The 14,341-nt window shown below is 37.0% G+C and overlaps 1 protein-coding gene across 7 annotated transcripts in view; it reads right to left on the reverse strand.

Annotated features, from left to right (window-relative positions):
* plch2a (phospholipase C, eta 2a) overlaps positions 1 to 14,341 on the reverse strand; it is a 163,430-nt gene that overhangs the window by 124,707 nt on the left and 24,382 nt on the right. The window contains exon 1 of one of the 7 annotated variants that reach the window (XM_066691112.1): positions 7,409 to 7,509. The exons of the other annotated variants lie outside the window; for them this stretch is intronic. Coding sequence (XP_066547209.1) covers positions 7,409 to 7,439 — 31 coding nt within the window. The 5' untranslated portion in view covers positions 7,440 to 7,509. Of the gene's footprint in view, positions 1 to 7,408; positions 7,510 to 14,341 lie in introns of those variants that run through there. 7 annotated transcript variants of the gene reach the window in all.

A 14,341-nucleotide genomic window follows, 5' to 3' on the forward strand; every position in this document is an offset into this window, starting at 1 on the left:
CAAAACTACATTTGCTGACACTTCTTAAAAGGGAACAGCTATGAAAGTGGATAAAATGAAGGTTCCTGGAAAAAACAAAAGTCATGCCAGGTAACAGCAGTTTACATAGGATTTAGTCTAATGTTACAATACAAATACACAATACAGTGGCATAGCTACAGCAATGCGGACGTGTTACAAAGTGTTCTGCATATATAAATATATATATATCATATACAGAAATAGGTATTTTTACATCCATATTATTAAAACGATCCCTGTAGTCTCTGTATGGCGGCCACAGCCAAAAATCAATCAATATATAACCCCTTTCATCTGGAGGTATACATTATTATTGCAATGTTGAAAAGCAGTCTTTAGAAAATAAAAACTGAACTTTCCCGGTAACACATCTATTGAATCACTACTGCTAAACATACAAAGGCAAAATTCATTACAGGGAAATCATCAATAATACAGTACAAGTGTAGAGCAAGTTGTACTTCTCAAAGATAACTTCCCAAGGTTTTAATTTGCTTCGCAGTGCTAAACCTTTATGCTTGCAATCATAATAAAACATTGCAATCCGTGCCATGTTTCAAAACCACATTCGCATCAATGAGAACAACATCCAATGAAGATTTTTGTTTCTTACAGCACAATGAGGGGAATATATTAAAATGTGGTTTTATTCCTGTACACAGGTTGCCTTAACCCGTGTTGTAAATAACAGGAGTTTATAAGCCAGGAACCTATAAACATATTCCCAAGACCATGGTTTATTATTCAACCGAAAGGCTCATTACAGAGTTTGTGACAATGCCCCAAAGAATTAATTAGCTCAAGTGGGACAGTCACAATATATTTCACAGCTGTCCTAGATTCTGCAATTAAAGGGCGTTTGCTCAATTTTTCTGCCAAAATGAATTATTACTAATGAGAATAAAGCACAGTAGTGTTTGGGACAGCCAGGGAGGGCTGAGTCTATAGGGACATGACTGAGCTGAAACACCTCTGAGCCTTACACATGCTCATTCACACTGATTGAAGTATGCTTGACTAACTTGTGCTCTCTCTCTCTCTCTCAGCCTGTCTGCTCCCAGTCATGTTCTCATTCACAGTACAGACTTCTGCCCAAACCCTGACCTCATGCATCTTACACAATATATACTTAAATATTGTACTGCTATAAAACTATTTTTACATTTGGTGAAAAGAAAAGTGCATTGGAATAAAGCTTTAGCTACCTGCATCCAAGCACAGTCAATAGCAAACAGGAAAGTATAATGAATTACACAAAATACATATATCAATATCAATATCATATTAGTAGAGTAAAGTTCAATGATTGCATTTGATTAATTAAGCACAACTTCAGATTTCGCTACATTAAACTGAAAAATAGGAATATAGAAATAGGAACTTCACAGTTAATTAAGCAACAAAATTTGCTAACCCTTTAGCACTATCAATAAACATTAGTAAACGATTAGTACAAATACATTTCTGAAATATGAAAAAATAACATTGGCAATGGAAGGGATAACATTATTGGAAGATGAATAAGGGATTCAGGTGAATTCCAGTTCTGAAGATGTTGTGATTGCTTGGAATTATCCTGATTGACAATTGTAGTTCAAGAACTTAAGAGTTCTAAAACAGAATGTCCAGAAAAATCATTGTAGAATGACAGAAAACATAATCTCTCGCTTGACTGAAGGGCTGACAGCCCCTGGCCCCCTGCTCTCTGTGCATAAACAGCTGCTTTTCAGACATAATCGTTCGCGACGTAATGATGCAATAAAAAGTTAACGGTGACTGATTCATTGCTTTTGGATTAGGGAGGTGAGAGATTAATGAGTTTAATTAATTTCCCACATTTCTCAGATCTAACTGCCTTTCACTGATTTGTGGCTTTCGAACGGCTGTTGTACTGAAGGGGACCCCTGCACAAAAACTGAACACCTTGACCTCCGCAGGACAAGAAAACAAACAAATAAGAAACACATAAGGTGTTATGTAAAGACAAAATATGGACCCTTGTGAAGTTGACATAATTCACAGTCAAAGCTCCAGATTCAAATATTTCCTCATAATAAGGAACCTACACTCTCACCACTCCTTGCTCATCAAATGCTTATAGACGTTATCCAATCTGTAAAAATTCCAGCTGGCACTTTCCTTGCAGTGGCAAAGCTGTGCCTGGTACATGTTTGCACTACAATAAATGGGTAGGTTAATAGCACAGGGATATTGGTCAGCTGGCACTGATTGTTCGGGTAACCAATTCATTAGAAGAAATTCTACACAAATAAAAGTTTTTTGAGTGGTAGGTAACATTTTTGAAGTAAAACCAGGACATATTTGTTTACTCACCAAGCTGCAGAAATGCAAAGAACAACATTTGCCTCTTAACCTTATTATATTTTAAATGCTTCACGCCAGACTTGTAAGCTCTTGCAATAGCGTGGGATATTCATTTTAATATAAACAAGGTCTTTGCATAAATACCGCTGTTTGTAAAAATTCATATTCACGTTCTACTAAAAGTGAGCTACATGCAAAAATTTCAGAAGAGTGATAAATGAGAGCCAGGTAGACAGCCAGATTGATAGCTAGGTATTCAGCTGTTCAATAAAGCAGATAATTTAGTCAATTTAATGTGCTGTATATAAATTATTGAACAAGTTTATGAAGCAATTTGGATGTGGAAGAGGAAGTTCCATTATGTTTGCCTATGTAATTTATATTTTATACTGGAAGCTATAACATTCATAGAATTACTTTGCAAGTCATTTGGATCATTGTGTCACTTGATGGATTGAAAAGGTATAACTTTGAAACTCTTTTTCTTAATAATACACCCTGGTGGAGATTAAACAGATTCTGATGAAGGAGTTAGATTAGACCAAATTCAATATGTGAATTGGAGTTTAAATCTTTAAATGAAGCACGCTTTGAACTGATTATTTATGCTCTTTTTGATATTCACAGTAAATTTAAATTGACCCTAAAGCCAGTGCTGTACTTTGAAGTAATTTTAGAAAGAATCTTGTAATAAAATACTAAAGCGAGGCTTCCTTTACTTTAAACTGGCTTTAATGGCACCTTGAAATTGATATCAATCTGACAAGGAAATAACAATACAACATCTTCATCATTAGTAATGATGAGAAAATTCAAAACATGCCCTCGACGGTGCAGAACGATTTAACGCATGGAAATAATTCATAGATAGATAGATGGATGAATAGATAGATAGATAATCTTGCAGTGTCTAAGAATCCATGCTCCTCTGATTTGTTTTACTACATTTGCTCTATTTTAATAAATCCTTTAAAAAAATTTCCCTCTTCTCTTCCACCCTCATCCAATATAGCAAACAGAGTTGGCTGGCCTAAACTATCAGGAGAAAAGGCTCAATGCAGCTCAAGCACACCCGCAAATGAATCATCACATCTCTTTATGTGATTACTTCAATATGCAAATCACATCATTAAAATCCCATGCTAGTCCATTTTGCTGATTCATGCTTATTTGTCTGTATTGCACAGATATACATGTTGCTGATCACATTACTAATGCACCTTTACTGTTGAACCCCCTGCCTACTTTTCAAGATGAGATATAATGCTTTGAAACATACTGAGACTGATACTAAAGATAAGATATGTTTTTATGTAATGATCCTGGAATTCTGTAATCTTCAGATAAAATGAATAGGGATAACTAAAGAAAATCAAATGCCACCCATATACATGCCTGTACTCATAGTTTGTTTTTCCATATTTGTTATCTCCTGTGCACTCAATCTGTCCCGAAAATGAAGCAGACAGACTCTAATTATACACAAAGAGAATAAGATACATAACTAAATTAGTGCTGTCATTACAGTGAACACCTAAGCTGGAGCAACTCACACCTCAAAACAAAAAACGTCCTCAAGGCTGAAGCCATCTTGACTCTATTCATTTTCTTCTCTGGGTACCCATATGGCATCTATATGGCATGCCAGCTGGCTCCTTGCACCCACAAATTTCTTTGCATACCTGATTAGGAGCTTTAAGCCAAAGCCTTCCATCAACATCTGAGGAAAAACATCACAAACCGAATCTGTAGCAAAAATTAGCGCTGTTCCCAGATGTTGATTTAGCAATATGATACGCAATCTGTGCCATCGTCTCGTTTATTAGAAAGAACAAAAACGTTTTTCAACAGTAGATATTTAAATATTTAAACATAGTTAACGTTTTATGAACATAGATTTGCCAGAAAGTGGGAGTCCAAACAGGACTTTTATTGGGAAGACATAACATATGAATGTTGTCATGTAGGGTTTATAGTCCTGTGGGTTGCAACTAGCATGCCCTGGCACTGCAGCATAATGAGGAAACCTATTTTAATTATCTAAATCTACAATAAGTGCGTTATAAATACCTCGCACGAGTGAATGCGCTCATGCTGCAGATGAGCTGCACTGCAGGTGCTTTTCATATAGGTCAAGCGCCGCTGAGGAATGCGGACCCCACCCAAGCACAATCTGATGCACAATAGCGAACAACAATGGCTAAAGACTAAAAACTTCATTCACCCTAAAAAAACACATAAAAGGCAGCAAGACTGTGCTTTCTAGTTTTAAAGATCAATTGTTTGCTCGCTGTGAGGGTGAATCTTGTTGAGCAAACGACCAAAACAGGCAGAGAAACCGATCATTCTGCACACATCCCCTGGCCCCCCTTTACATTGCTTCAGCTCTTAAAAGACAAGGGGTAATGGAAGAATTCGTATGCACCACCACAAGGCTCTCAAACAGTTCTCCGTTTAATTTGATTAGACGTTCGAAATGCATGTTACTTTTTCAGTTGGCGCTGTCCATTTGCAATAGTGCTGAAACCAGAGCCTCCATACCTTGCTGTGGGGTGGACCCCTGCCTATTCCCTGAACAGCACTGCAGCAAGAAACTAAATAAAACACGTTAACTCAAAAAGTGGTTCAAGGAATCGCTGAGATGGATTACAAACGCCAATGGAGGATAGCGTGCAGCCTGCTCAAAGGAGAGCGTGCGAGGACGAGACGAACGCAAGCTTATACAACAGCATCAATCACATGCCAACACGTTAGTGGATTTTAAGACATGAATCAAATTTTGGGAGGCTATTTTAGAACAAGGGTTTGGGTATGAGCATTAGCCTAGGTGGAATCCAGCAAATGAAACCCAAATGAATAAATGATTCAGTGAGTGTGCATTATTGTACTTTGGAAAGTGAATGAGCAGAGGAATGCTTTCTGTAAAACAGCAATGTATAACAGAATAAAGTAACCGCAGAACAAGCTGCATTAGATTTAGCCTCTGCTGCCAAGAAAGCAATGCAATATTGCACAGGCAATGTCTGTAGGACACTGTCCACTAGGAGGAGTTTTAGATTAATGAAGATAGATGGAGATTAACAAGCTATTGCCTTCAGATGGCAAACTATGAACATTGCAAAAATAGTTATTTCGCAAACACTTAGCAACCTCTGTGATTTTGGAATTGTCGTTTTTGGTTGATTTCCAGACCCATGAAGAAAGTGCTGACTGTGTGTCTGTTCTTCCATCTAACCATTTGCATTAAACACCATAAACGCCCATAGAATAATTAAGTTATATTCATAATTCAATCTTATTGAAATTGTGACTGAAGACAAAGACCAACACATGTTGTGTCCAGTCTGGGAAAAGCATTTGAATGCTGATTGGTCATTTTGAATAATAAATAATGTTCCTTCTGCAGAGATAAAGGATGCCCTAGATTAAAGCATATACCTCCTTTAAATAGTGTAATATTACTTCATTTTTTAAATTCTCATAGTCTCAAACTTCACGTATAATACATGAATAAATCATAATATATAAATAAAATATATCAGTGTAGTGTAAAATCAGGTTGGTACATATATTGCTATTCCACATGCAATTAAACTGCTATCTCTGACAGGAGCATGCACTGCCGGTACCATACACGTTGTTTGAATGTTCCAACACAGCTGTTACGAATTTTTCAGCATATGCTTCATCTCATTAAGCTGATTTAGACAGTCTAATGGCCAATTAGAGAGCGATCTGGACTCACACAAACCACCTCCCTTTCGCCACATCACCACCACCTATTATTCCATCACCTATTCTTATAATGTATAGATTAATTTATTACTTCCCATGCAACATTCTTGAGAAGTCTTGGTGTTAACAGCCTAGACATTACCAGCCTTCTTATGAAAAGCAGTCTTATTAGATCTATTATTAAAATGAATAATAAATATGTCATTATGTGAGCCAAGATTTACATTCAATTGTTTTCAGATTAATCTTCCTGGGAGAACTGATCCAATGTTATTATATTTTATATTCCTCTGACATTTGCAGTGCTGATATCTATGCGATGCAATGGATTATTTTGCAAATGACAAAACTGAAGGCATCATTACCTCAAACGCCAAGGGACAAACTGCTAAGCCTCTTGTTTGCCACCCTCCAGCCCAGCCCGTCCAAACTTTGCTGCTAATTTTGCCCCCCCAGCTCTCGTAGTTGAGAGCCATCTGCAGACGCCACTGACACTTCTAGAATGTTTGAACACTTGAGCAGCCCTCTGCCATCGACACAAATGAGCTGAAGAGAGGACAGTGCATCCCAAATCTACACAGCAAATTACAAGTGAATCATCCGGGCATGAAATCGGCTAAGTATCAAGTGATGAGAGAAAAGACTAACATTATCAGCTTGTCTTCACAGGCTTAAGGCACTCTCCTCTATATGCACAACTTACAGAAGCACACACTAAAGCTGCAGCTCTAGATTTACGGTTGTTCCCTGTGAAGAGAACACGATATTCTGCAGAATCAAAAGTTCTGCTTGAGGACTCATATTATGAATGAAAGAATCACTCATGCATCTTATTATAAAAACATTCAACACATTCATAATATATTTTTAAAAGCACAGTGAAATGAATTGTATGTGTAAATATAACACATTATAAGAACTTATGCATTTACAGTTGCTCCTGGTTGAACTTCGAAAGTATTGCCCAAAGTACAAACGCTACAATAAGTGCTTCTCAGTTTGTCCAGATGTTATGTTCATCTATTTATTTTTACACAAATCTCACGTGAAATTAGATGTCAGAACTGCTTCTCTGCACATCCTCCTCCTATACTATAGATCGCATGTTGCGGCATGACCTACAGACAAAGGTAATAAAGCGTGCACTGGGAGAAGCCTGTGACAACAATAGCTCTATAGTAACATTTAAGAAAATCAATGAAGCTGATGATTTCATGTAAGACAATAGATAAAAAAAAAGTAAAAACTGAGCTTCCTGAATATCAGTATTGCAATGGATATATGAAGATAGTCTAAGATGAATCAAGACAATAGAAGATGAACGTACTGTGGTTCTGTGGCAGACCTCCCAGCTCCATGCCTCTGAGTCTTGCAGCTCGAATACTGTAACTGCAGGCGCAGTAGAGTAGCTCCTGTTATCAGTGAGAGATGTGAAGACTGAAGCCGCTCTCTGCTGCTCGTCTTCTCCAGAGCACCTCATCAGAGAGCGTATGTGTGAGAGTGTGGGTGCATGTGTGTGTGGGGAGGGGAGACCGGGAACAGAGACACTGAGTGCGTGTGTTTAAATTTCATCCCATTATTAACTCCGCCACAGTGGAACCACTCATTTGTGAGCTGACAGTACTGCTTTTCTTTTCTCTCTTTATTATAAAACAAGTGCTACACCTTCACTTAGGCAGCTAATAGATGCTCACTACAAAACAGAAAAGAAAGAAGAGAATAAAAAAAACAGGCAGTGGGTGTTGGAGAGAACAGCTTGTTATGCTTTGTTCAGTATTAAGAAATTATTTGCAGGCGTTTTTTGGCAACTGAACCAAGTACGAGGAAGAGACGCAGACATTGCGCCCCACACATTATGGCTACGCTATCTATTCCAAGATCAGAGGGACTAGCTTGTCTTTTTGTAATCCATGCAGAAAACATTTCACATCGCATTGTCTTTTTCTCACAATGCATTATATTTCTGTATACAACTATTTATGTTGACAGCTATGGCTGAATGTATTTCTGTCATTGTTGCTGTCATGCAAACATGCAATACATTGAGGGATATTTATAAAGCAGCAAAGGATGATGATGATTAATGATTAATTTAAATGAATACAATTATAAAGAGAAATCTGGATATTGTGCTGCACAGGCAACGTATGGAAACATGCCAACAGATAGATACATTAAGATTTGTTTCTGTCCTCATTTATGTATTTGGTCACAGCACTTATATTTAGTGTGTGTGTGTGTGTGTGTGTGTGTGTGCGTGTGTGCGTGTGTGTTTAACAGCTTGTAACTGAGTTCCTTACATCATTAAATCTAATTACAAATAGAGCAGAAAATGTTCAAAGGAATCACAGATGCACCCTAAAATCACACATCTGCACGTAACAATGCTATGCACATGATATGCATGTGTCTATGCATAATTATGTGGAGATATAAACTATAGTATTGCATAATTATTTTTGAAATGGAAAAAGCGCAGAGAGCTTATGTATCACGTTACATAATTAGCTTTATTGCACATAAATGAAACTTCACTTAATTTACACTACATGGTGTACCCATTGTCACATCTGGCTTTCAACTAATAGGTTATACTTCAACAAAATGCTGCTGTGCATTTCTGGCAAAGTGTGTTTTTGACCTATTAATTAATTCCCCAAGTGCATGGATGAGTTGTTTTCCTCTGAACAGCACAGTTCTCTGCTTTAGAGTCAGGTAAAACTGAAACATAGATCAGGAATTCAGAAGTTGGCTTCTTTCCCCCTGCAGCACTTGCAAACCAGCAACACGTCAATAATCAGACAAGAGCACGACCGCTAATTAATATTACTGGAAAAGTGCAGTAAAGCACAAATATTTGAAACCCAATTAGTATACTACTAAAATATGCACATATTCATGAATACATGCATGCATACTATATATATGTATATATATATATAAACATGGATTGATTGATCGATTCACTCATTCATTCATTCATTCAACCAGTCATCCAATAATTTCAGATTCTCCCTCATTAAAGCCCCTTGAGGAAGTCTGGTCATTCGAAAAACAGCCTCTGCACACAGAAGGAAATACAATTTATACAAGCTTATAACGTGAAATGTATCTTAAATGCTATCAAATATTATTGGGCTTCCAGTGACTGATATTCACATAGAGAAATATTACTTTTTAGTAGTGAGGCATTAACAAAGCAAGGTGACCGTGCAAATCAAAGATGTCTTCTTTTATGTTCTTCTTTTGAACTCTCTTTTGGGAGTTTTCTGTAAAAGGTGTATTGGCAATGGCAGGGTTATAATTTTGATAGTAATGAATATGACAGTACTCTACCTTTGATGTCTGACTGAATCCCAGACTGCCTCAGAAACGCCGTACCTATTCCTTACTAGCTAGGCACTGAACACCAGATAACTTTGGAGTGGCACATGGCTGAGTACCTTAACTGGTAAGCCAGTACACAATAAAAGGATATCTGTACAATTGGAATACCTTTTTGTTTTGTCTTTTTTTAAAGTAATGCAGAATGAATGTATGAATAACATGGGCTGTGGTCAGGTCTACATAATTTGTGATTCATTTAAAGACTGCAGGAGTTTCCAGGTATTCTATGGTCTGTGCTGCAGCTTAAAACAGAGGGTTTGAATTATGATAAAGGTTAAGTCTTAGCATTGGGGCAGACTTGGTTTTGGGTTGGATCAGGCTTTAAGGTGAGGATTATGGTTTAGGTTGTGCCTGGAGGTGTGTATATAGTCTGGGACAGTTTTTTTAAAGGTGAGCTAAGAATATGCCAAAAGCTGTTTGGATAATTCAAGGAAATCACAGTTAATTAAGAACAGAGTGTACGACCACAGGGTGTAGGTTACAGCAAAGGCAGAGTGCAGTTACTGAAGCAGTTTAATTGGCTGAACGGGGGCTAAATCACAATTACTTGGGCAGCTGTAAATCTTAAGTCATAATGGCAGACAAGACAGGAATGCTGATGGGAAATTTCTTCTTTACAAAGTCTTGTCAGGGCTCACATATATTTTTTTTATGGCCCCCAGTTTGGTAACAACTGTACAGTGAAATTAAGGCTGGCAGCAGTCACATCACCTGGGTTTACTTAATCCCCAGTGTATCAATGTTAAACCAACTCATAGCGGCCTCTGTGTTGCAATAATGTGACAATTAGCAACTGAAGCAGTGTTAGCTGTGTGTTAAAAATGCAATCCCTATAAACATAACAGACGAAGCTGCTCTCATTTTTTAATCAATGACGGCAAAATATCTGACATGGAAGACAGAGTTCAATATTATCCAAATAAGTACGCATGCGGCCCCGGGGTAATCTTTAGAAAATTCTCCAGCAGCTCATTATTCATCTAAGACAATTAAAGAGGGTAGATCCTCTGGCAGACATTAAAACAAAAACAATAACTTGCCGAAAATGTAGTTAGAGATACACGCTTAGGAGACACAGATTACTTATATAATATATACACACAACAACGAATAGTTCATGTGCAACTTATGAAGAATGAATGAAAGACTAGACAGTTGAAAAAAATGACAGTCTCATATTCACTTGATCGGGGCTTAAAACAGCTGCTCAAGGCCAGCTCGAAAACAGTTCACGAATCTCATCTTGAATCAAGTGTGCCTCATCAACACATCCACAGACCATTAAGGCAAATTCATATCCTATTTCCATTTCCAAGAAGATCATCTCTAATGAAAATGACGGATTTCTAGCCTTCTGCTCATACAGGGAATAACATGCATCAACCTAACAAATATACAGAAATCTGCATTTTATATTTTTCTTTTGTTTATAATTGATGTTTTTTAGTTTTTTTCTGAAACATCCAAATCTTCAGTCAACACCATGTTGGCAAATAATTAGCTGACTAATACATATTATACAAGTTTTTATTTAAGATTTCCAACAAAAATTAATTAATGATAATAATATTCATAAGAAAAAAGCAAGTATGTGCATATTTTGTTTACAATAATGAAGCATTAAGATTTTTGCATTCCAATATAGTTGTTTATATTAATATATTTACATATTGCATGATTAAAGCTTAAACTTATTGATGATATATTTATTTTGCATGAGGAAAAACATCATGAAAAAATACATTTTTGAGTTGGTACCATGTTTCTGTTTTCACGTGTGAAATATGGTTCCCCAGAGCTAATGCAGAACATTCACTTAACACTGAGTTAATGCTGCAAAAACAACACAGGGAAGTTTCGTATAGAGTGGTTGTGCTGCAGTGTGGAGGAGTTCAGGGAATAGTTCATGTCACCTGTGATCTCCTGTTATTTCTTGCTTGCATACAGAATGATACACACTTACACATTCCTCTGGTATTGAATTTGTTTTCTCTGCAATTTGCTATAATTACCAACCATTACGGCTGTTTTTGACATGTATGTAAAGGTGAATTAGATAAGACATGTTGTGCTACAGTGTTGTATTAATGGTCATAAAGGAAGGATGCAATTGCCTAAATTACTCCTCAAAATAAGAATTCAAATGTCATTGTTTTGCAGCCATTAATTTTGCTGAAGCAGTTAATTAACATGGCCGATGACAGCCAGCTTCAGGGAGGTACACAGGAGACATGAAATAGGATATAAATAGGGCATATAAAGTAAATGGAAACACTCACAAAAGCAGTTGATACAAATATTACTGGGGGGAATATCTACATACAATTTTCCTCAGGAAGCTATATAATACAATCCTATTCCTTTTAGGCGTAGTAGACCAATTTAAGTGCTAAACAATTGCAAACAAACAAACAAATTGGTGTGTTTTGCTCTTGCGGGCAAACTACAGTAATTGGTGTGTAAGTGTGCCATTTTCTGGAAAGCAGTATTACATAACATTGTTTTAAAGTGTCACTCAATTTGGTCTCTTCTCCCATACCTAGGATATTGCGTTTATGGGTTTAGTACCTAAAACCGATCAGCATTCAGTTCAGAGACTTTAAAACAATATATGATCTAGTTAAGCAAAATCAGTTCTGCTTTTTAACGATCAGCATGGAAGGCTCGAAATAGTCTGTCCTTTAAAGAAAACACAATGAAACTCAGTGTTATACTTTCTACAAGCTGTAATGTATTTATATAAATTTGTATCAATAGGTGTGGATCTATTCTCATCCTCTGTATGCAGAATCTTTGAAATTCAGATCACATGAGTCTAACCCATGTTAGCATGTACCGGCAGTAAACAGGAAACTAAAGGTTAGTGATAACTGGACGGTGGACCAATCCCATCTTGCACCGATATTCACACTGCCTTTACACCAGCATTTATAGCGCAGTGCTGCACCTTTTGGTACCAACTCAGGCCAGGGAGCCAGATTCTGACAAGGTTAACGAACATGGATGTTGAGGAGCATGACCATTATATCACAAATCCAGTACGGGGTAGAACAGAATAGAGGGAGGTAATGAGGCTGTTCCTGCATATGTTTCAAAGAAGAATACATGCACAGGTGACCTACAAACTCTGAACAGGATCATTCCCTGTAAAACACCACCTGGTTAGCCTAGTTTGTCATCTTCATTAACTTACCGGAGGATTGGGCCCATGTGAATAAATAGATTGGTATTGGGGGAAATACACTGCAAAAAGAGATGTTTTGGATGTTTCCAAATGATCTGTGACCGATAGCATCTGCTAGTGCTGATAAGTAATCCAGTCTACTGCATAAGCTAGGGATAGACCTGCAACTAGACTCACGGTGCTCAGGAAAAGATGAAATGGAGATCTTTTCCTTTCATGTATGTATGTATGTATGTGGCTGTGTGTGTGGATTTAAGCATTATTAATTTTCCTACCTTATATTACAGTAATTTCTCAAGCAATCCTAAAAAATAAACCATAGCAGCCCAAGCAACACCAAATGGTGTATCTTTTAACACCTCCAAGATCCACATCTCTCATTTGCCTTTAATAAGAGGTGGCTTCAGCAATGGCCTGTGACACATCAATGTGAGCAATGCAGGGAATAATAATGCCCGTGATGGACCCATTTCTTCAACAAATAGAATACAGTACCTGTCAAGAATGCAGGAATAGGAGAAGAAAAAGTAATTAAAGTGTATTAAGATTGCATTAACTGTATATCACCGTAGAGCAGGATCTGATATGTATTACATTTTTAGTGCCTTTAGAAAAGTAAAAGAAAATATAAGTGGAAATAAGAAAGGTAAATGATAATTGTTCTCTAATGTCTAGAGAGAACTGTGTTTATTATGCTATTAAGCAATGAGAAGATTGATAACAAGCGGAGAGATGTTCTGTAAAACCCTGGAGGACCAAGATTAATCGGAATAGAGAGGTTCGCTGAGCCTTTAATCCAAACTGTCATTATCATCAATTTCCCTAAAAGAGAAAGACTTCTGTTAATTATACAAGGAATAAATACTACACTAACTTTGAAAACCTTCCATTTATCTCTTTGAGTTTTTTTTTTTTAAGATCATCTTTGAAACTTCAAGGGAGGTTTTACAAAGTTAAAGTTGCGAAGGGTGATTTATCAGTGATTAAACGTTTTCTTGTTTGGGGGGTGTCGGCTTTGCGGCATCGTGTATTTTGTATGCCTGTAACGGATCCTAGATTGATAGTATTAGAAACAGGAGATATCTGTGTAGCCACAGAGCAGGGACAGCAGAATCAATGATAAATGTATCATCCTAATATTGCCCTGGCAATCATAGATAGCTTAACTCCAAATAAATGTATGAAAATAAAATAGGAAATTGGTTTTTGAATGATAAGGGGAAGGGCACTGCATAACCACCATATTATCCATACACATATATTATTTTTCTCCAGTGAGAATAAGGAAGGTATTGATTGCTTGTGCATAAGGCATTTTTCCTGGGACTGTTAACATGTAATGTTAGTGTTTATGTTTGTAATACTGTCCTTAAAGTTATGATTTAAAGACACTTAGGTTATTCCATTTTAACATCGATACGTATCTTTAGGTCATTTCTGCTGTGAGGTGGTTTGTGATTGAGGAGTTCAAATATTCTGCTTCTTAGTAGTATTGGCTTCATGCACTCTGCTCACAATAATTGTTGAGGTTCTTTACATGAATTTGCTTTGACTTGCTGAGCAAGCAAGCAATCGGGTCTCGTTTTGCTGAAGTGTGAACTTGTGGTGGTATTGATAGTGGGCTATATCCTTTTAGCTTTGCGTATAATGCAAAAACCTGAAAGCAGTCTGGAATTAAGAAGCACATCA

Source organism: Amia ocellicauda, chromosome 18, assembly GCF_036373705.1.
Source record: "Amia ocellicauda isolate fAmiCal2 chromosome 18, fAmiCal2.hap1, whole genome shotgun sequence".
Lineage (NCBI taxonomy): Eukaryota > Metazoa > Chordata > Actinopteri > Amiiformes > Amiidae > Amia > Amia ocellicauda.